General features: G+C 41.1%; 8 protein-coding genes across 8 annotated transcripts; 4 read left to right on the top strand and 4 right to left on the bottom strand. All coding sequences in view use genetic code 12, as the record gives it.

Moving 5' to 3' along the window:
- Nucleotides 1–1,542: 1,542 nt before the first annotated feature.
- On the top strand, nt 1,543–3,861 carry PICST_82041 (predicted protein; the record flags this gene model as incomplete). Its single annotated transcript, XM_001382780.1, has 2 exons — nt 1,543–1,646; nt 1,716–3,861. 2 exons carry the CDS (start codon nt 1,543–1,545, stop codon nt 3,604–3,606), a joined length of 1,995 nt encoding a protein of 664 aa, XP_001382817.2.
- PICST_75818 (predicted protein) lies at nt 3,852–6,336 on the bottom strand. The gene is made up of 4 exons (XM_001382249.1): nt 6,107–6,336; nt 5,090–5,716; nt 4,406–4,981; nt 3,852–4,357 (listed from the first exon to the last, which is right to left on the bottom strand). The coding sequence occupies exons 1-4, from the start codon at nt 6,287–6,289 to the stop codon at nt 3,902–3,904; spliced, it is 1,842 nt and encodes a 613-aa protein (XP_001382286.2). The 5' UTR covers nt 6,290–6,336; the 3' UTR covers nt 3,852–3,901.
- A 753-nt stretch (nt 6,337–7,089) lies between these two features.
- On the top strand, nt 7,090–8,028 carry PICST_66788 (predicted protein; the record flags this gene model as incomplete). The annotated part of the gene is made up of 2 exons (XM_001382779.1): nt 7,090–7,420; nt 7,517–8,028. 2 exons carry the CDS (start codon nt 7,090–7,092, stop codon nt 8,005–8,007), a joined length of 822 nt encoding a protein of 273 aa, XP_001382816.2.
- Nucleotides 8,029–11,690: 3,662 nt separating this feature from the next.
- On the bottom strand, nt 11,691–12,143 carry PICST_41500 (predicted protein; the record flags this gene model as incomplete). The annotated part of the gene is made up of 1 exon (XM_001382248.1): nt 11,691–12,143. One exon carries the CDS (start codon nt 12,141–12,143, stop codon nt 11,691–11,693), a length of 453 nt encoding a protein of 150 aa, XP_001382285.1.
- Nucleotides 12,144–12,812: 669 nt separating this feature from the next.
- BCY1 (cAMP-dependent protein kinase regulatory subunit (PKA regulatory subunit)) lies at nt 12,813–14,623 on the bottom strand (the record flags this gene model as incomplete). The annotated part of the gene is made up of 2 exons (XM_001382247.1): nt 13,898–14,623; nt 12,813–13,846 (listed from the first exon to the last, which is right to left on the bottom strand). The coding sequence occupies exons 1-2, from the start codon at nt 14,187–14,189 to the stop codon at nt 12,813–12,815; spliced, it is 1,326 nt and encodes a 441-aa protein (XP_001382284.2). The 5' UTR covers nt 14,190–14,623.
- Nucleotides 14,624–15,994: 1,371 nt separating this feature from the next.
- Nucleotides 15,995–18,380, top strand: KAR2 (dnaK/HSP70/ BiP family ATPase and chaperone). The gene has a single exon (XM_001382778.1). The coding sequence runs from the start codon at nt 16,173–16,175 to the stop codon at nt 18,216–18,218; it is 2,046 nt and encodes a 681-aa protein (XP_001382815.1). The 5' UTR covers nt 15,995–16,172; the 3' UTR covers nt 18,219–18,380.
- Nucleotides 18,381–19,129: 749 nt separating this feature from the next.
- Nucleotides 19,130–20,881, top strand: PICST_41699 (general negative regulator of transcription; the record flags this gene model as incomplete). The annotated part of the gene is made up of 2 exons (XM_001382777.1): nt 19,130–19,197; nt 19,276–20,881. The coding sequence occupies 2 exons, from the start codon at nt 19,130–19,132 to the stop codon at nt 20,879–20,881; spliced, it is 1,674 nt and encodes a 557-aa protein (XP_001382814.2).
- A 184-nt stretch (nt 20,882–21,065) lies between these two features.
- On the bottom strand, nt 21,066–21,682 carry PICST_29434 (predicted protein; the record flags this gene model as incomplete). Its single annotated transcript, XM_001382246.1, has 1 exon — nt 21,066–21,682. A coding segment is annotated over one exon (617 nt), but the record flags the coding sequence as incomplete, so codon positions are not given.
- Nucleotides 21,683–21,912: the final 230 nt, after the last annotated feature.

Raw genomic sequence — 21,912 nt, 5'->3', positions numbered from 1 at the left:
ATGAGCACGCCTTACGAACGAAGTGATTAATGCATATATTTATATTTTTATAGCATATTTTTGTAATATTTTTTAACCATTATTAATTTAAGGGGATGCGACATCGTAGTCTGCACCGACAATACAGCGACACACATGTAGACCAGACAGCAGACTGAGAGATCTGAGAGAACTTGTGAGTCTTGGTTTGCACATGAGGGGGCAGAGTAGATGGGCTAGTTGAGTTGGATCTGCCCCCTGGAGTGGCTTTTACCACAAGAAGTTTTCGGGATATAGTGTGGCCAAGGACTTGGAACAGGTGCGACATTTTCAGATTTAGGTAACGGTTTGGCTCAAAGTGGACAGTGTGTCTGCAGACGAGCGGATTTTTTCTTAAACTGTCTCAATGAGACATGCATATAATCGAGGAAGCCTGTAGCACGGTGCAGCTGGAGACCGAGAGATCTCAATGACAAAAAGAAGTTTTGAGAATCAAGGAACTTTGGAGATGATGCTGTGTTGCGTCTTGGTGTCCTGTGGCAAGAGATGCTAAATATAGAGCAGGTGGAGAAGAGAAGGATGAGGTAAACACGAAATGGCGAGGTAATTGGAGGGCTGCCGTAGTTCTCATTCATGTGGGTTCAATTATACTAATGTCGGCGAAGAGTTACGACATTGTCAGCGGGCGTGTGAAGAGGAAGAGTGCGTTTGGTGAAGCCATATTTTTTTTGTTTGGGCGCGTTGCTCTGACACGGTCTTCCACAGACACTTCCGTATGCAGAGTGTCTGCTTATCAGGCGCTGGCCGCGACATTTGCACAGATGTATACCGTGTGGTAGATTTCGTGTCTGTCTGATTATGACAGAGCTGAAGCTATGAGATTCTCACTGGATTCATATATTATTGTAGGCATCTTTGAAATTTGTAGATTTCACCACTTTTTCTTTTTGTTTTCAGGACTGTTTGCTTTACTTCTTGTAGTACTTGTTTTCTGTCAACTTCTCTGGTTTGTTCCAGCTGTCTTTCGCTATACGTCTGAGTTCGGGAGTTCTCTGCTTGCTTTACACGAAGGAAGAACCTCGAAAGGAGAATTTTAAACAGACAATTTTTCGACTTTCCATCGCTGTGCTACTCTCCATTCCATAGACTCAGAGACTCGGGCTTGAAGACTCAGAGAATCATAAGTCACAGACGTTCAAGAGAAATCCGCAGACAAGTGCATTTATACCATTTTTGCCATATTCCATCATATTCGCAACTGAAATTGTTGACAATAATCCACACTATTGGAGTACAGCATCATACTTAGATCCATACTGAACAATATCAACAACCAGTGCTACTACACTTAACTAATACCCCATTGCTGTAGCACGATCATACACTGCTATTACACTACTATTGCATTACAATAGTTCTACGCCAATTTGTTAGCACTAGAACACCATTATAGTACTACCATATTCTGTAACATTACAACGGTACTATCCTTCAGTGCTTACTTCTATTCCAATATAATACTGCCTAGTACTATACACTCAACATTTCCATATCCATATAGACATGCCCAAACTTAGTAAGATCCTACTAATCGCAGGGTTCTTGGTGACAGCCATCAACCTCTCGTATGTGCTCCACAGCTACATCTACAACACCACACTGTCTTCGTTGGTTCAGCATCTTTCTCGTTCCGCACAGAAGACTATCAATTCGTTGACCAAGTCTTCTTCCGGAAGCTCTTCCACTTCTGAAGACTACACCTTCGTCGGTTACCACCAAGACAAAGGCAACAACTTCATGGTGATAGAGAAACATTTCGACTCGATTATCACTGACGATACTGACGTTAGACAGGTCTGGTCGTTCATGAACACAGACTTCGCTCTGGAAAAGATCGACTACAACATAAAGCTTATCAACGGGTACAACTACCAGAACTTGATTGAGAGAACAACAGACTTTACGCTTGTGAAGCTTAACGGCTCATACGTAGACAAGTTCGATGCTGAACGTAAGTTTATTTCAGCATTCAAAAAGTTCTTCGACGAACTTTTCACACTTATCGAAGACTGTGATCCCGAGATCGAGACTGTCAACGATGAAATCCACTATGCTGCCGCCATGGAGGAGGAAAAATATCCCCATATGGAAGGGAAAATTAACGTTTACGGTGGACATTATCGTGAGAACTACTTGGACGAACCCATTAGGACTAAAGATATGTTGGCCAACTATCTCCGTCTTTCTGACGACGAGAAAACGGCACTTAAGGATTCTCACAAGAAATTCTTGGATAAGATGCCCACGGAATGGCCTGCAGACTTGACATCGTACAACAAGTTCAATCTCTTCATGAAGGGCGATGGGATCGTTTATCTTGGAGGAGGTGAGTACTTTCAGTTGGCTTTTCTTTCTATTAAGACCTTGCGTTCCAACGGCTCTAAACTTCCTGTAGAGGTCATTGTTCCTACAGAAGAGGACTATGATGTAGATTTCTGTAACAAGCTCTTGCCCATGCTCAACGGTGAGTGTAAGTTGATCTCAGACTTTTTGCCAGAAAACATCGTCCACAACATCACGGGTTATCAGTTGAAGAATGTCGCTCTTCTTGTGTCTTCGTTCGAAAGAGTTCTCTACTTGGACGCAGACAACATTCCCATCAAGAACCCGGACGCTTTCTTCAACAACAAACCTTTTGTGAACAGGCACCTTGTCCTCTGGCCCGATTTGTGGAGACGCTCAACATCGCCCACTTTCTACGACATAGCTGATATCAAGATCGACTACAACAAAAGATCAAGAAACAGTTACTTTCCGGGTGATGCTAGAGGAGCTTTAGCTGATAAAAGCAAATATTCGATGCACGACTGTGAAGGAGCCATACCCGAAGCCTCGTCAGAAACGGGCCAGATACTTATCAACAAACGGGTTCATTTTAAGACGTTGATTCTCTCTATGTACTACAACTTCTACGGGCCCAATTTCTACTACCCATTGTTGTCGCAAGGAGCCGCTGGTGAAGGTGATAAGGAAACGTTTATAGCTGCTGCACACAAGTTGAATCTCCCATACTATCAGGTTAAGGAGTTCAACCGTGAGTTTGGGCCACCTAACGAGTTCAACCACCACCAGTTCTTTGGTATGGGACAGTATGATCCTATTATAGACTATATTCAATCGAATGAGGACGATGAGGAATTCCTTAGATTGGAGGAAACCGACAAGTTTGTCGACTACTATAACAGCAAGAGGCCCACGTATGGCCACAACGACGAAGACACAGTGAAAAACAACTACGACTACCACATGTTCCAGAGTTCGTCACTTTTCTTCCTCCATGCAAACTGGCCCAAGTGGTTTCTTGAAGAAGTGTTTATCGAAAACTACCACGGCAGAGGTCCTCTCGATGCCGACGATTTGAGAAGAAGGTTGTACGATAAAGACTTGCCACGGGAATTGGGTGGCTACGACTTCGAGAAAGTCATTGTGAAGAATTTGAAGTGGTGTTTTTGTGAAACCACGCAGTTCAAATTAACAGGAGTTCCAGAAGACGGTACCCCGGAAAGAGCCAAGATTTGTAAGGAGATTGAAGCTCAATTGAAATACTACGAGGAAAATAAGCCATAGCTGCGTCCAAGTAATACAACAAACAAACAAAACGTACTTAAGCATTGGCTATTATATCAGGAAGCTATATGTATATATGTATATATATCCCGAGACTGATAAGTTAAACAACAATCACAGATATGACGTTATTGTAATGTAATAATTATTCACATTTCTTCTCGCATGTTTGTGGTTTCTCAATCTGCAACTCTAATTACTGTTGAGATCTATATGTTTCATTTTCATGATTCTACAATATACCTATACTTCAAATTTCATTAACCTAGACCTATATAGAAGTATAATCTTGTCATTAATCGTCCTCTTCATCCTCGCTCTCCGACAGACTGCTCTCGTCGCTGTTTTCTTCTTCTGGGTGACTTCCACTGCCACTGTCGTCTTCATCATCATCATCCACACTCGGGTTGACTTCTGCCCATTCTACGTAGTTCTTGCTAACAATTTTCTTACTAGAGGGCAACACAAGTGGATCAAAGGGGAAGTAGGCTTCCAAGTCCAAGAACTCTTGCTTCTGCTTGAAGTTGCCCACGGCTGATGGCATGATGGCCTGGCCATTTGTCTGGAGCATTCTTTCCCGCTTGTTGTGTTCAATAATCGAGTAGCAGTAGCAGACGTTCAACTTGGTTGCGATCTTTGCAAAGATGTATACGACTGTCTCGTCGCAATACTTCAACGGATTAAATTTGGCAAGGATCACTCTTTGGATGAACTTGTCCAAATCACACTCCCATTCTGAGTCACTTGAAGACTCAGCAAGAGAGATAGAGTTAGTAGGAACTGCTTCACCGTTCTTGACTAGCATCTGGTGTCTGAAACAGAAGATGTACAACAAAGCCTGGAAGGCAGCGTAAAACAACTTGAATCGTTCCATGCCTCCAGCAGACTTCCCGTCGTTGCTACGCGCTCCATTTCTAGACTCGAAGTCAGCTATTTCGCATTCTCGCTCGATAATGTACTTGTTGAGCCAGCCTATGAGATAGCTAACGATGAAGACCACCTGGTGCCGCGACAAGTTCTTAGCTCTGGCTATATATGATGATAAGTACTGCATTGCCTTAAGTCGTTTCTCTAAGATCTCGTTGGGGTTGAATGCGACGTCTATAAGAAGCACCAAGAATGAATCGGCCAATTCGGGCTGGTACTGCGAGATGTGGAAAATTACAAACTGGATCAGCTTGGTGAAATGAGTAGGCAAGATGTGGCTACGAAACAACGAATTGATGGTATTGAAAAGAGCCACACCGTTCCCGTTGTTCAATTCCTCGTCGGAAAACGAACCAGCAGTGCTCTGCAAGAGAAGCTGGATGATCGAATCAAGTTTCGTCAGCAATGCTTTGATGTTATCCGTAGAACTTACAGAGTCAAGCATGTACTGGATCTCACCATCTACTACGTCATCTTTGTCAGCATGCAAGGGGTCGATAGTGACATCGACATCAATGTCATCGTCGTCATCATCTGAGTCCGAATCGGCTTCTACATCCACATCGTCGCCATTGATCAACTCGTCAATCTCATCGTCATCCAAGTCATCTAACTCGTTCTGCAACTCTACGTCAAGTTTTATACAACATTCGACGATCAACTGCCAGGTATTGAACTGGATCTCTGGGCAGTACTCCCGCATCTTCATCAAGTTGGCTACATAATTGGTGAGCTCACTCGTTGTCAGCGAGAGGTGGTGAGGGAAGTTCTTCTGAAGCGTCTGCGGCAACGAATTAATGCAAGTGGGTATATATCTGACGATTTTGGTCAAGATATCATGATGCGTAAGTTTTGACTCCACAGCCGGGTTGAACCTGGAAAACTCATCCATGAGCTTATTAGTCACATCTGGAAGATGTTTGGGATACGAAGATACAAGAACACCCAAGAACTGCGAGTAGAGTTCTACGAACCGCTGGTGCACTTCACCAGAAGACTGGAGCTCGAGCCACAGGTAGTCTAGTATGGCCGAGATGAGACTATGACACGACTTGTTGTCGAGCCTTGATACGTTTGCTATTAGGCTACTTAACACTATATTGAAGTGGGAGAGCGAAATGGCCTCTTTGTGGCTTACAGGAAACCGGATCTTATCAGTTAAGCTGTTCACCTGGGATGGGTCCTAAATTCGTTAGTATGAATATACAAACATGCTTGATGATGGAAACACGATAAAAAATGATAGAAATATGTCGGAATAAAGTTGAATAGGATTTGAAATCAAATATGTTAGCTCATATGGTTTCTCTTCGTATCTGCTTATATCTTGACTGTGTGCTTTTACAATCCATACTCTCGATTTCTTTCTGTTCCCACACAAGTATTCTCAAATTATTCTCATAGCATGCCCACACAAGTGTCATCATATCTCTGAATATCTTGAAATATTCAAATTTTTCATCGATGTTTACTCTGTAGTCTCCTCTAGTCCTGAAATTTCACATCTTTTTAGCACAACTCTATTTCATAATATCTCAATCACCTCAAAAATTTCCCAAATAACTGTACATACCTTATCCAATGACTCCAATGCTGATTTGACATATGTAGCGTACATCTTGTCAGAAAAAAGTGCCTGCTGACTTTCTGTGGAGATGATCTGGGATGGCTCCATCTTGTACTTCTTCAGATCCGCCGGACTGGCATCCGAAAGCGGCCTTTTGCGCGTGCCGGGCTCTTGCAAGGACATTATCATCGTGCTTTACGCTTCTGTTCTGCTTTTCCTGGAAGGCTACGCTTTTTTACTGCTTTGATGGCTGTGAAAAGTATTATTAAGGAGAAGAGATAAATTTTTTTATATGCTATACTGGGATGAGATGTCGCGTGAGGTGAAAGCAAGCACGACATTGTCGCAAGGAACTGACTCCACAGTTTGGAACTATTTGGATAGCTGGTAGTGCTAGCTTAGAAAATTGAATTTTAGAACTTTCTGTTGGAGTTGTGGGTGGTAAAGAAACAGTTATGGGAATCCAAGTTGTAGCTAGTTTTGGTGTTTTCTGTTCGACTTTTCTTTCCTCACAATTCTCTGGCAAATCTCTGGCAATTCTCAAACTTCATCTCAAGAATAGCTAGTTCGTATTTCTCCAGTAGTGGCACAAGAATTACTCTGTTGATTAGGAATTTTAGTCAGTAATCTAGTCATGGAAGGTTTTCTTCCTCTTCTAGCAGTACTTGCTCCCTCGACTAACCAAATCTTGAATTAGAATCTTCAAACTACTGGTTGAACCTCAGAACACGGAAAAAAGACATTTTCAACTAATTTCTCTCTCGATTTAGTAATTCCATTTCTTTCCATCTTCTTGATCATCTATTCCTCCTTGGCTCTATATATCTGTGAGTTCACTCTACCTTATCTACCCTTTATCAAATACCTTCCGAAACTTTTCACAACCATTTTCTGTTGCTATCTGCAGTCCTCTGTGTATCTCTACAATCAAATATCTGGTTCTCGATTTTTCAACTTCTACATCACTTCCTATGCTTATTGTCACCACCATGTCATTGCAGCTTCATTCAGTCACACTCCTAAACATTGCTGATCATGTCACACGTGAACTGGATACCGCGTTTGGTGTGTTGGTTGGGCGCGTGTCCGATTCTTGTACTGTCTACACCAGTTTCGAGCTTCTTCTCGATTCTACAAATACTTCCATAGACAATGACTATTTATATAGACGATGTACCCAGTTCACGACAGTTTTGCCACATTATTCGGTAGTGGGGCTCTATCATATTGGCAGCTTGAGCCTGCAAAACGAGAAAATGATCCAAGACATGATGAATCAGTTTTCGCAATTCATAAAGAACTTCCTGGAGAACTCCAGTAGTCAGCTATTTTACCTCCTTGTAGACCCCGACGATTTTGTGGATGTCCATGACAAACACATGGACACGCTTCCTATTCAGGGGTATCTGTATCCAGAAAATGAGCCTGTTGCTACTGTACTTTGTGCTTCAGAAAGTGAGAATATAGCATCCACTACTGTAGCCAATTATAAGACATACTTCACTACGGAAACTGACAAAGCCGCAGCTGATGATTTTTCCCGACAGAAACATAACAAAGAGATCGGAGACACCTTGGTCCATCTCCTGAACAAGGTAGAGCGAATTCTCCAATATTTGCAAGACCAGAGCACTCCTGTTCTGGATGAAGAAATTCAGAAAACAATAGAAATCAATAATCTTGTAGTGCAATTGTCAAATAGATTGTCAGCTTTCAGAGCCAGCGAGACTCCTGCTAATATTTCTGACAAGCTCCAATCTGCACAACTTGGGCTTATCACTGAACAGCTCAATGCTCTAGACAATGTCAAGTCTCAGATAGCGAAGAACTTGGTAAGATTCGGCATCAACACTTCTGGTCCTCCCAAAGTAGAGCAGGCTCACTTTTACTCTTCGCTCCATAAATAGCAGCAACGAAATTAACGAAAGAATACATTCTAAGCGTAGAAATACGGGTAACACTATTCAATAAAAGTGGAAGCAGCAGTTGCAAAAAAAACTTGAGCTCAATAGAGTGCAATTCATTCAAAAGTAAAAAATAATGACTCCGACGCGGTTCGAACGCGTGCATCTTTACGATAGTAGAACTTGAGTCTACCGCCTTAACCACTCGGCCACAGAGCCCTTTATTGATAGACACACCATCGTGAGTAAATAGGAGATATGTGTGACACGTGACTCAAAATCCCGAAAATTCCTTTAAAAGCCCGTTAATTTCTCCTACCATTGGTATGGACTAGAGTAAATTGTATTTTTCTAGTAAATAGGTTAAGCTCTATTAGATAGACTTGCCATTTCGAAAAAAAAATTTTTTGCACCCAAATAATCGCCGATCAGGTGAGTAGTTTATTGGAATCGAACAAAGAAGTCTCACTGCTTCACCTAAAGTAAAGGCATTCTTCACTTTCAAAATCCTCCTTGAATAATTCCTACTAACACCACTGTTGCTCTGTATATTTCATCTCTTACATATCAAATAGCTCCTGTTTGGATACATTATTAATATACATTGCTTGAAATTTTAGTATAGATTATTAGCATTGTCCTTGCATAGCATGTTTTACAAAGAGGATCTTCATGCTAGCATCCAGACCTTTTCAAGCTCCACTAACCCCAGTTGGACTAGGTATCATTCTCTTCTCTGTTCATGCTCCGGCAACTAGTTTACTCAAATATAGTCTGAACCTAGACCAATAACACCATTATTCCTTTCATTTCCAAAGAAGACATTTCTCTCAAATGTGAAAGGGTGCCTCCCTCCAACCCATTTGAAACCTCAGTTTCTTCAATTACGAAGCTCTCAAATCAATGAGAATCTAATTGCTGTTACTAGCGCCCCATAATTCATTCACTTCTTGTCCTGAGTATTTCGATTCTACATTAAAGACACTCAAAAAGAAAATTTCCTAACTTGTGAAAATTATCCAACGTCGAAGCTAAATACAAGCTTATTCAGATGAATGTAGGAAGCTGATACTCAAGCCTTCTATACAGAAGAGTATGGTGAAGAATTGGGGAACAAACATGTCTTTCGTTTAAATGAAACCACTCACGACTCCGAAACCAAACTCGACATTATTAAAGGTACTTCCCTTCTGGCTCTTCAAGGACAATTTTGTTCTCTCCATTCCTCTGTGCACCGTCTGTAGATGATGTACGACTTGAAACGACAGCCACCACACATATGATGTCGTTCATTAGTTCAATTGTTGATGAGCCCTTCAACCTGAAACTTTCTTCGCAGCACCCTCCACCTAAGTTTGGTTCACTTCGCTCTTCATAACCTTTACACTTGACAACTTGATTTATCCCATCTTCATCCACTTTCTTGAACGGTCCATTCTATGTCCCCTAGCTTATCACTATTCTTGTATTACTGTTCCTTTTATTAGGTGTGAAATATTCTATTTTTCGAAGAAAATACCGTCGATGCTGAATAAGAAAAGGAAAGTTCAGTACACGGAAGTAGTCTAGTCAGGTTCCAGTCCTAGTTGCAGGATCTTTTCTAAAATTTTGCAGCCGGCCTACGCTGACGATGTCGCTTGACAAGAAACCTAAACATCTTAAGTGATATCTTCAAAGACTTCGTTGATTGTTATAATACAATTATAAAGTAGAAAGTACCTATTTGGAAGAAAAATTAACAATTTGAACTGGATAGAGTGAAATTTATTCAAAAACAAAAAATAATGACTCCGACGCGGTTCGAACGCGTGCATCTTTACGATAGTAGAACTTGAGTCTACCGCCTTAACCACTCGGCCACAGAGCCCTTTATTGAAGTGATAAGCGCACCATATCGAATATATAGGAGATATTAGCGACACGTGACCAATTTCCGTTTTTAAGTCAATTTACAATTTATTGGGGATAATATCTAAATTTTAGGTAATATCAGCTGGGGGTGTTAACCGATTGGTTTCTTCCAAACTTTGGGTATGGATTAGAAAAAAAGTAATAAACTTTGTGGTAAATAAGTTGGATTTTTTTACGTGCCAATTCGTGAAAAAAGTTAGCTTGATAGGTTAGTCTTTAGTCATATTACATGCCATTTCTTAAACAATAGCTCTTCTCCTCTCTAATGATTCAATGTTGATTAGAAGAATATTTAATTATGGTTCTGAATTTCACATCTTTAATTCAATAAGAATAGTACGAGAAGACTCTTGTGGTCTTCAAGTGGCGACTGTAGATCTCAAGAGTGGAAGTACTTGCTGGAAGCCAATTTGAGTCCTACCGGAACCAGCACTAGGTGAGTTGGCCCTGAGCAATATTATATATGAAGTGACTGATACTAAGACAGGAATTTCTGTCCTGTAAGCTCTTCACAATAAGAGACCCTAAGATCAATGTTTTTCATAGGCATGATTGAAACAAGGCGAAGAAGATTCAGATTAATTTGTATGAATACACAAATCTCGACACAGTATGAACAGAACACTCTCTTACAGCTGCAAACTTCACACTGAACTATGTCAATTATTTTTGGTTTTGTAAATCAAGATTTTGTCTGATTATGCTAACTTCGGATGTCCTCTTCTTTATGAAGTTTGGGTGCAAAATGAACTAACATGTAGATTTTAGAAACGACGACGAATATTTTCACCATATAAATTATATTCTTGAAAGAACAGTTGAACCCACTGGTTTTTCTAACAATAATCCAAGGATAAAGGTTGTTAACATTTAAGCAAAGTAAAAGGAATCGTCCAACTTACGCAGAAATTAAATTGTGGCATATAACGTATAAAGGTCAATTTTCGAAGTTCGAAAGAACTGTCTGAAGAACGAATTCAATATTCTAATCAATTTGTTGCAAACCTATTGAATATGAATTCAGTCTGACGTTTGCAATACATGTACAAGTAAATCATCAAAAACAAAAAAATAATGACTCCGACGCGGTTCGAACGCGTGCATCTTTACGATAGTAGAACTTGAGTCTACCGCCTTAACCACTCGGCCACAGAGCCCTTTATTGAAGTGATAAACGCACCATATCAAATATATAGGAGATATTGGCGACACGTGACCAATTTCCCGAATTTCATCTTAGATTCCCACCAACGGTATGGAATGTTGGAATATTGGTGTGCAATATAGCTGGAATGTAGCCATTAGTCCTGTTCATGCCTTTCATATAAAAAAATTCAATAAATATGACTTTTTTTTGTATGTTTGTGGAGTTTTAATGAACATTGTGAATCGGTCGCAGAAAACATCTCCTATGGCTTTTCAACTAGTAACCATAAGGAAATGGACATTAATGGTATACTTGCAAGTGTGGGTAGTTACTGTAGCAACAGAGGAAGTTTTGGTGTATCTCATATCATTGTTGAATTTTTCTTGTAATGTAGGTTTTACAAAATTGTTGCCAAATTGTTATATTTATATTAATGCATAGGTATGCCGATAGAAAGATGAACCTTCAAGAGATATTCCAAACAGTCAATAAGAACACAGATACAATTGAAATGATTTAATAGTAGAAACAATGGGAATATATGTTGGTCTTCACTTTCATTACGACGTATACCCCTAAGATTTTACACTACTAACGTCTATTTACACCCATTTAACTACCCACCACTCTAATAAGCTCCAACGTAGAAGTCCTTTTGCAAGAACATCCAGACCGTGCTGATTGAGCTAACAACCAAAGGTCCAGCAAGTCCCTTGCCCAACTTGCAGGTCTTGTACACCAACCACTCACTGATGAAGTGGAAAGCAGCCACAGCAAAAGTGAACTGGACTAGTTCATAGATCTGCTTGTTGGCCAAGAAGTAGGCTCCGTAGAATCTGACAATGGAAGTAATCAAGGTCCAGGTGCCAAAGGTCCTGGCGCTCAAGTGAGTCACCTGAGGACGTGGATGGTCAGAGGTGGCTTCTCTTTCGTAAACCTTCTTAGTCAATTCCAAATCCTTGGACCTGTAGGTTTGGTACGAGTTGAAAACGGATACCACGGAAATAAACAAGAGCCAGTAGGGCAAGTTTCCACCTTGAGGAGTGGTTCTGGGGAGAATAGACTGGAAGTATGGAATCATATTGAAGACAATTGGTAAATACTATACTCGATTATCAAAATAGGATGTATATAGATGATATGTTATCCAAGTGTATCTGGTTATCTTCAGTTGTCAGACTAACCCAATTTAAAGAAGATACCTAAATATATGGAAGACTAGAAAGATAAAAATTCAAATTGAAAACAAAGTATTTATCGTATAGATTTAGTCTCCAGATTTTTTTCGCACCTCAATTTTCACCTTAATTTTCAAACCAATTTCTCTGAATTTGCACTTCGAATTGAGTCTATCTAATGCTAAAAGTTAAATTAATCATGGTGTAACACACATTGATGAACAAATTCACGTTGTTTAATCTATGGTAGCGTTTTATATATACATTAAGTATCAAGATTTCATTATACGTTAGATTGCATGATATAGAAATATATAAAGAACTAAAGACAAACGAAACGACATGTACCGATATAAAAAACTGAACGTTCAGGACTTGAAAATGTAGTAGCATAGAGCTTCAACAGTTAGCTATTACAGAATAACAGCATTAACAGCATATACAACTGTAACGTTAGAAGCAGCAATGCCATTAAAGCTGTACAACATAAGTTGTTGTATAACATGAAGGGTTATTAGAAGACTCAACAGATGAAGTGAGGATACTTGTATATAAACCGTAGACTATGTTCCTCAGTGTGCCTTGGTTGGATCCTGGAGTCTCAATACTTCTACGGCTGGACCCAACAATCTCTGGAAACCTGACTTACCCAAAGTAGCTACAATGACAGTATCCAAGGCTTCAACAGTAGCCTGTCTAGGCAAGTCGTTCAATAAGGCAACCTCTCCGAAGTAGTCTCCTTTGGTCAACTGCTTGATGTTACCCTCTTTTTCCTTGTACACCTGGCAGTTTCCACTCTCAATGAGATAGAAGTTCTCTCCCTGTTCACCTTCAGTGACGATCTTGTCTCCTTTATGGTAAATCTCAGTGCTTAAAGCATCTGCCAATTTCGATCTTTCGTGAGCCAGGAGAGATTTGAGCACATCTACGTCCTTTAAGAAGTCTTCGTACATAAGACGTCTGTTGAATGTTCCTTCCAACAAGATTCTACGGAAAGTGGCTCTGTCTAACGCCCAGCATGTGACATCGGTAGCAGCGGTTGCTGTGGCAGCCCTGGGGGAGTTGTACATCAAGGCCAATTCACCAAAGGAAGAGCCTTCGTTGCTTGAGCTAACTTTAGCACCATTAACGTAGAAGTCTACAGTACCTGATTCAATGACGTAGAAAAAGTCTCCCTCATCACCTTGAGTGATGATCTCAGTGTCTTTAGAGAAGGTCTTGTTGGACAATGCTTCTATAACTGTCTTCTTGGACGCGTCGTCCAACTGCTTGAAAAGGAAGTTAGAAGCAAGGTTTTTCGACAAGGCTGCTTTTTGCGACGATGTCAAGTTGTTGATGGGCGGTCTCCACGAGTCTGACTTAAACTTGTCAGGGTTTAATGCTTCAGCAGAAACAGATGTTCTTCTGTTGGCATTGAAGGCAATTGGGATCTTCGACAGGAGCTTGGAAAACGGACCTTTTCCGTTTCCGGAGCCAGAGGCAGCAGCAGCAGCTGACGGATCGTTGGGATCCAAAGTAGGGTCTGCTTTGGACGAAGCGGGAGTTTTCACATTGAAGTCGTTTTTGAAGATTCCTCCAGCAGAAGAGGCAGAAGTAGAATCAGCAGCTGCAACTCCGTTTTCGACTTCTTCAGCTACGCCCAAAGCTGGAGAAGCACGTGCTGGGCCACTGTGTGGATCGTCGTCGTGGATCAGATGGGGATCGTTGACGCTGAAGGGAGACTTGAACGAGGGCTGTCTGTCGTTAACATACGGATTCAGAACATCTACATTTGGGAACAAGTTGATGCCAGCAGCGTTGGCCTTGCCCTGCTGGTTCCACAACTGAGATCTCTGTGCTTGCAACTTGTTGTTGAAGTAGTTGGCACAGAACTGCAAGACATCGGCCGGCTTTTGAGTGTTGATGTCCTTCTGCAACTGGGTCAACTCGTCCGTGAACTGGGAGGACATTATAGATCTATAGGTGACGGCTATCGGTGATAAGATTTTGTAACAGAAGTTGACAGCAATGGTAGTTATGAGTTCGGAGTCAATGAGCAATCAGCTATGAGATATCAATATCCAGAATATTACTATAACTAATTTAACTTATATCTGATGAATATGACTATGTCGACAACTGATAGTTTCAAGAAGGAATATCAATGGAATTGTAATGTCAATATAATCGATATCAATAGCAATATCAATTATCAATTGTCAATTATCAATTAGTGGTATTAAAATCAGCAGCGATGAAAAAAATATAGCAATGATAGATATTAATGATGGATGATAGCAATTATATCAGGATTTGTATCAGGCAATATCAATTCGTAATCAATGTTGTAGTTCAAATGGCGTCAGTAGCAACCTATGTCTGACAGAATGATCTTGATATGTTTACACGGTGATTATCTTGCACTTGTGGAGAAGTGATGGATTTCGGAAGGGAGTGAAAAGGGGAGAAGGAGTGGCCAGTGGATGGAATTACGACATTTTTGCGACACACACGTGACGCGACATTATGTAGATAAGACTTGGACCATACAAAAGCCAGACCCTGATGGGTTGTTGCTTTGTCTCAGACATGCCGGGATATTGGTTATGGAACTGTATTCGGGATTCTGGTATCGACGCTTATATGTTGTTGGCTTGGAAGTCATTTTTGTGTGTGGTGTATTGGTTACAGTTCTATTGGCTGCGAGATCGTGTACACATATAAGCACAAAAGAGATTGGACGAAGAAGGAGAACGTAGTGTAGATATGTGAAGGAACGAGCTTGACAACGGACAAGAACAGTCAGCAGAGACGGAGTATTAGATTATTACTTTTCCTGTGGTTGCATTTTGCTTGACGTCTTAGGTTTAGGTTCAGGTTTAGGTTTAGGCATAGAACATGGTTAAGATCTCGTGCCAGATAGAAAGATGTTAGTGAAAACAATTATTACAAGCAGCTCTACGTTCTACATTTCACTACGAGTTAGATTTGTTTCAACAACATTTCAGCTCACTAAGTTCACAATCTGTGTCTATGCAACCTCTGCTAGAGTACCACCAATTACCACAGCCATGCCATCTTCGTAGAAGCTGTGATACTATGGTGTATTTCAAGATTCCCAGCATACGACTATTCTTGCCTTCACTTGTTTCCATAACCTGCCTACTGTTCTGCTTAGAGCTTCCACTTTCTTCGTGCCCCACACTCGTCGAGAAATAGTTGCAATCTGTTCCTAATTGGGAAGCATTTCGCAACCGGTGTACATGAAATTTAATAGGCTAACCGGAGGCGCAAAAGACAAAAGATCTGTCAATATTCCAGTCAGAAAAGAAGAGCAGTCCGAAGCAGCTCGAGCAAGAGATAAAGAATATCTACAACAGCAAAAGTGTGCTGTCTTCTCCAGAAATCTCGTTGAAGAAATTGACAGCACACGTGACTTTCTTCAATTGACAAAGTATTTGACAACTGTCTCCATTTGCCACCTACAAGAATTAAATCACACAACAAACACCAAATGCAATGCCACGTCTTCCATGTACACAAGTTTCAGTAGCACTAATTAGCCTATTGCTTGCCTGTCTTTTAGCAGAGCTTATATGTCTATTACGGCACGTGACATAAATGACACGTCATTGTATTCTTAGAAATTCTACCATGCGTCTGGAGTTCGGGCTGGCTGCAGGAGCGTCCACGTCGTAGCTTTTCAGTCCAACGAATTTTCACATTTTCCAAAAATATATAAGTGGCACTTTTCTCTTTTCTTTCAATTAGTTCTATTTGACTGTAACGGTAGACCAGACTGCCAGGGGAACGTCACTAGTAAGTTTACAAGTAACATACAGTATTATATACCGCACAAGTATCAATACTAGTATTACTACAAAGTATCATATATCGGTACGAGTAAACTATTTAAATACAAATACCCTTTTAGAACCACAACAGATAATACAATGTTGAAGAGCTATTCGTCGTGGTTGCCCCGTCTCTGCCTCTTGTATGTGGCGGTGGCCCTTATAATACCATTGTTTGCCTCCAAGTCTGGTGGTGTAGCTTTGGCTGCTGAAGACGACCATGAATCATACGGCACCGTCATTGGTATTGATTTGGGAACCACCTACTCGTGTGTGGGTGTGATGAAGAACGGAAAGGTGGAGATCTTGGCCAATGACCAAGGTAACAGAATCACACCATCCTACGTGGCGTTCACCGATGAAGAACGTTTGATCGGTGACGCTGCTAAGAATCAGGCCGCTTCCAACACCAACAACACTGTCTTTGACATCAAGAGATTGATTGGGTTGAAGTACGCTGACAAAACTGTCCAGAAAGAAATCAAGCACTTGCCTTACGCCATCGAGAAGAAGGACGGAAAGCCCGTTGTCAAGGTTGACTACCAAGGCGAATCCAAGACCTTTTCTCCAGAAGAAATCTCCGGAATGATCTTGGGTAAGATGAAGTCTATTGCTGAAGAGTACTTAGGCAAGAAGGTCACCCATGCCGTTGTCACTGTTCCAGCCTACTTCAACGATGCTCAGAGACAAGCTACAAAGGATGCTGGTACTATTGCCGGTTTGAACGTGTTGAGAATCGTCAACGAACCCACAGCTGCTGCCATTGCCTACGGTTTGGACAAGACCGATGGTGAAAAGCAAATCATTGTCTACGACTTGGGTGGAGGTACCTTCGATGTTTCTTTGTTGTCTATCGAAGGTGGTGTTTTTGAAGTTTTGGCTACCGCTGGTGACACCCACTTGGGTGGTGAAGATTTTGACTTCAAGATCGTCAGACATTTGGCTAAGTTGTTCAAGAAGAAGCACGACATTGACATTACCTCCAACGCCAGAGCTGTAGCTAAGTTGAAGAGAGAAGCTGAAAAGGCCAAGAGAACTCTTTCGGCCCAGATGTCTGCCAGAATCGAAATTGACTCGTTTGTGGATGGTATCGACTTCTCCGAGACTCTTTCGAGAGCCAAATTCGAAGAGTTGAACATTGACTCGTTCAAGAAGACATTGAAGCCAGTGGAACAAGTTTTGAAGGATGCCAACGTCAAGAAGTCTGAAATCGACGATATTGTTCTTGTTGGTGGTTCTACAAGAATTCCAAAGGTCCAAGAGTTGATTGAGAAGTTCTTTGATGGAAAGAAAGCCTCTAAGGGTATCAACCCTGATGAGGCTGTTGCTTACGGTGCTGCTGTTCAAGCTGGTGTTCTTTCGGGTGAAGAAGGTGTCGACGACATTGTCTTGTTGGACGTCAACCCATTGACTTTAGGTATTGAAACCACTGGTGGTGTCATGACCACCTTGATCAACAGAAACACTGCTATTCCTACAAAGAAGTCACAGATCTTTTCTACTGCCGCTGATAACCAACCTACCGTGTTGATCCAGGTCTACGAAGGTGAAAGAGCCTTGGCTAAGGACAACAACAAGTTGGGTAAGTTTGAGTTGACTGGTATTCCACCAGCTCCAAGAGGTGTGCCACAAATTGAAGTCACTTTCTCGTTGGATGCCAATGGTATCTTGAAGGTCGAAGCCTTGGACAAGGGTACCGGTAAGTCTGAGTCCATCACCATCACCAACGATAAGGGCAGATTGTCTAAGGATGACATCGACAGAATGGTAGAAGAGGCTGAAAAGTACGCTCAGCAAGATGCCGAGTTGAAGGCCAAGATTGAAGCCAGAAACTCGTTGGAGAACTACGCTCACTTGTTGAGAGGCCAGTTGAACGACAAGTCCGAAACTGGATTGGGATCGAAGTTGGAAGACGATGACAAGGAAACTTTGGATGACGCTGTTAAGGAAGCTTTGGAATTTATCGAAGACAACTACGACACCGCCACAGCCGAAGAATTTGAAGAACAAAAGCAAAAGTTGATTGACGTTGCCAACCCCATCACCGCTAAGTTGTACGGAGGTGCTGGTGGAGAAGCTGGAGCCGGTGGTGCCAAGTTTGGTGATGACGACTCCGATGACGAATTCGATCACGATGAATTGTGATTACCCCTGTAATTTATCCAAATACAAATCCCAATCCCGAAGCTCAAGTAAGCTTATCCATTAGCCATTATATTTATATACTGATATCGTTAACTTGTGTCTAGACGAGCAATGGCAGCTCTATTCATAGTAATTCTGCTAATAAAGGTTGCAATAGATCGGATAATTCATGTAATTCCAGTAGCTCATGTGATTTATATAATTGCATATAATTCAATTCAAATTTAATGCAATTGGTTCGTATTACTAACGAAGCAAAGTTCATGTCAATATTTCATGTAGTTCACCTATTCAGATTATTTATTCAACTGACGTAATCCATGAAATCCATGGACAATGGAACTGTCCGATATTACCTATTTCGAACAATTGCATCCAGAGATCACGTGCGTCATCCGGAACACAAAATTTTTCAGCATTATATCCATTTACGTAGGATTGCTAAAACCACGTAACAGCAGAGGTTTGGATAGAACGACTAGCCAGACCACTTCTTCACAGGCAGAAGATCTTGTCAAAATACGCCAGCATGTCAAACAGGAAGTTACAAAAGTAAGTAACTTTGCCGCAGCGCATTAGAGCGGTTGCAATCCGATTTTTGACTAGTTAAGTTACTAACCGATACTTTTTGCAGGGATATCGACATAATATTTAAGAAGATCCAGGAGGGCTTACACGACTTCAACTACCACTACGAGAGGTACGAAAGCATTAATACCGAGGACGACAGTGATAACCAGCGAGAAAAGGAAAAGCTCGAAAATGATTTGAAAAAGGAAATCAAGCGGTTGCAGAAGTTCAGAGAACAAATCAAGATCTGGCAGCTGAATGATGTGATAAAGACACTTTCACTCTCCTCGTCGTCATTGGCCAACAAATTAAACGACAACAAAAAGCTCATCGAGGAAGCTATGGAAGTCTACAAAGATGTCGAGAGAACATCGAAATTGAAGACGTTCTCCAACCAGTCCATCTTGATGTCGGCAATGGAAAGCTACAACGATCAAGACGACGACGACGACCAAAGCAGTGATGTTGACTTCAGTTTCGCTTCCAGTGAAGAGGAGGAAGAGGAGGACTATAACGACATGACGCCGGAAGCAGTGGAAGCGGTGAAATACTTGAAAGGTGTCATCGGCCAGATTGCGAGCCAGACTAAGAAGTTGAATAACGAGTTCGAGAAATTGGCGAACAAGAAGTTAAGAAAGAACAACTTGAGCACTATCGAAAGTAAAAAGGAGAAGATACAATCTACAGTGGAACTGAATAAGTTCCACACCAAAAAGCTCTTTAAGGTCATCAAGTATGTCCGAGCCAACAAGATGTCCGATATGAACTTAATCTGGTTGATAAAGGACGACTTGAACAACTACTTGGAGAACAACGGCAATATTGATTTTACAGACGACACATCCATATATGATGACATCTTCAATCTGGTAGTCATAGAAGATGACTACTCCGAATTCAACGACTCAGAAATACACTCCAATACAAGTAGAGACCCAGAAGAGGTACCAATCAAGAACGGAAGTGCCAACAACAATGTGCTAGGAAGACTAAGCTCTGGCACTGTGGAAACGAGGACACAACCGAACCACATCAACACATCCATACCAGCGTCACCTGTAAATAAACACATGAGCCCAGAGTTAGCAAGTCCAGCTATTGTCAGAACACTTAAGCCAGCTTCCACACCTTCAAAGCCCGTAGGGAACTTAAAATGGTCTACAGCAGCAGCAGGTATCCTGGAGGTTTCCGAAGAAAGTCACTACGAAAGCAGTAGAGCTTCGGCAGCTTCTTCCGTAAGTCCCAAAGTGACTAATGGTTCTACTACTGTTGCTCCATTGAGCACCGTGAAATCTTCTTCCAGTAGAGTAGAGACCAAATTCGTCCATGTCTTGGAGAATTCGTCATTGCCGCAATCTGAGTTGAACTTGTTCAGTGACTTAAACTTAGTCAAGTTGCCGCCAGGAATGCAAGATTTGATAATATCATTCACATCTAAAAGAAATAACCCCGAAGACTTCAAGTTGCTCTGTAGCACCCGCAGCTACAATCAGTACGTGACTCCAATCAAGAAGTGCAACTTCCCAGAACTTGATGCAGCAGGAAATGTAGGTGGAAACAACAATAATAAACAATTCAAGCCACCGGTGCAGTTATTCAAGTTGCTGTCGTACTGGAATAGAATCAGAGCTAATGACGAGTTTGATAGAATCTTGGAAGAGATACAGACATTAAGTGAAAAAGACTCTGGCGAAGGCAATCCAATAGCAAACGAGTTGACGTTGGTGTTGTTTTATGGATTCTACTTTGGTTTCACGCCTGTGGAAAACTTGATTGCCGAATCGTGCTTGTTCAAGTTAGGCTGGAGACCATACAATACCAATCACAGCGACTCTTCACAGTTAAATCAAAGCCAAAACCAGATATCGTCACCATCCAGTAACGGAAAGGTTTCGCAGTCTTCAAAGGACAAAGTAACAGTGCACAGCTGGGTTAGACGTATTAAGTTATTGTCGAATTCAGAAGAATCCACAGCCTTTGAGATTGGAGACTATCAGGTGTTTGACTTGTCTTTCTGGGAAGTCTACATCAAGTACGGCTTCACATTGGACCTCAGTCTCTGTAAAACAGAGCCAACCAGCGCCATTTGCTAGGTTGGAAAGAAACGCATAAAATAGATACAGTATTTAATAACATCATTCTAAGGTTTATTTATCGTAATCGTGTAAACCGTAGAACGGCTCCGAAGGAAGAGTATTATCAAAGAAATTATCCCCGTTGATCGAGATGATGTCGTCGCTGGTCTGAGTGTTTTTGTTTCTGGAGGTTGTTTCATACAATGATTTATCATGTATGGCAGGCAAAGGTAACGAAAATTGTGTATTGACTGGGGAATCAGCAATGGAACTAATAGTATCATTAACATGAAGATCATAAACATCAATATCATCAAAATTATCATTGTGATCTTCACTTATGTTGTAGTTATCATTGTCATTAACTATTGTATTGATATTGGTATCGAAGTGGCTATCTCTGGTGTTAGAATTAGCGTTACCAATGTCATTGACACTATTAATATTAACATTGCTAGTTCCAATATCATCAACTTCACACTTGACATTATTTACATTATTGTAGTCATTGTCAGAAGGATTATAGTTCATAGTGTCACTCAAATCAGCGACATCCGGGCTCTCATCTTCATACTGTTTCTCCAGAAGAATCGTTTGTTCCAGCGTATGTTGTATCATGGGATGGTCTTCGTCTTCATAGTGAAATTCATGATTTGCAGCAATTATCACTGGCATCTGCGTGTACCGCTTGGAATTGGGCACTAGTGCTACCTGTACATACTCAGACAAAGTCGAAGGGTCAACATCGTAGAGACGGAGACATTTGTCTGGAATCTTGAATTCTTCCACGATTGATCTGATACTTTCAAGATTGTCCATTGCTGCAAAAAGTGAGTTAATGGAGATGAGTAATTCAGAGATTATAGTAGGAGGAAGGAAAGAACGAGCAAATATAAAGCTGTAAAGACAAATGAAGTGATGGACAAAGTCAGTAAGAATATGGAGAAGTTAAGGAGAAGAAAGAATAATCCACATAAAGTCAAATACTTAAATTCCAAATTTATATTAGTTGTATCTGTTGCTCTTATATGCCACACTAAAATAAATGA

Source organism: Scheffersomyces stipitis, chromosome 2 (genome assembly GCF_000209165.1).
Source record: "Scheffersomyces stipitis CBS 6054 chromosome 2, complete sequence".
NCBI lineage: Eukaryota > Fungi > Ascomycota > Pichiomycetes > Serinales > Debaryomycetaceae > Scheffersomyces > Scheffersomyces stipitis.
The sequence above is the reverse complement of the archived record's forward strand: the minus strand, read 5'-3'. Positions and strand labels throughout refer to the sequence as shown.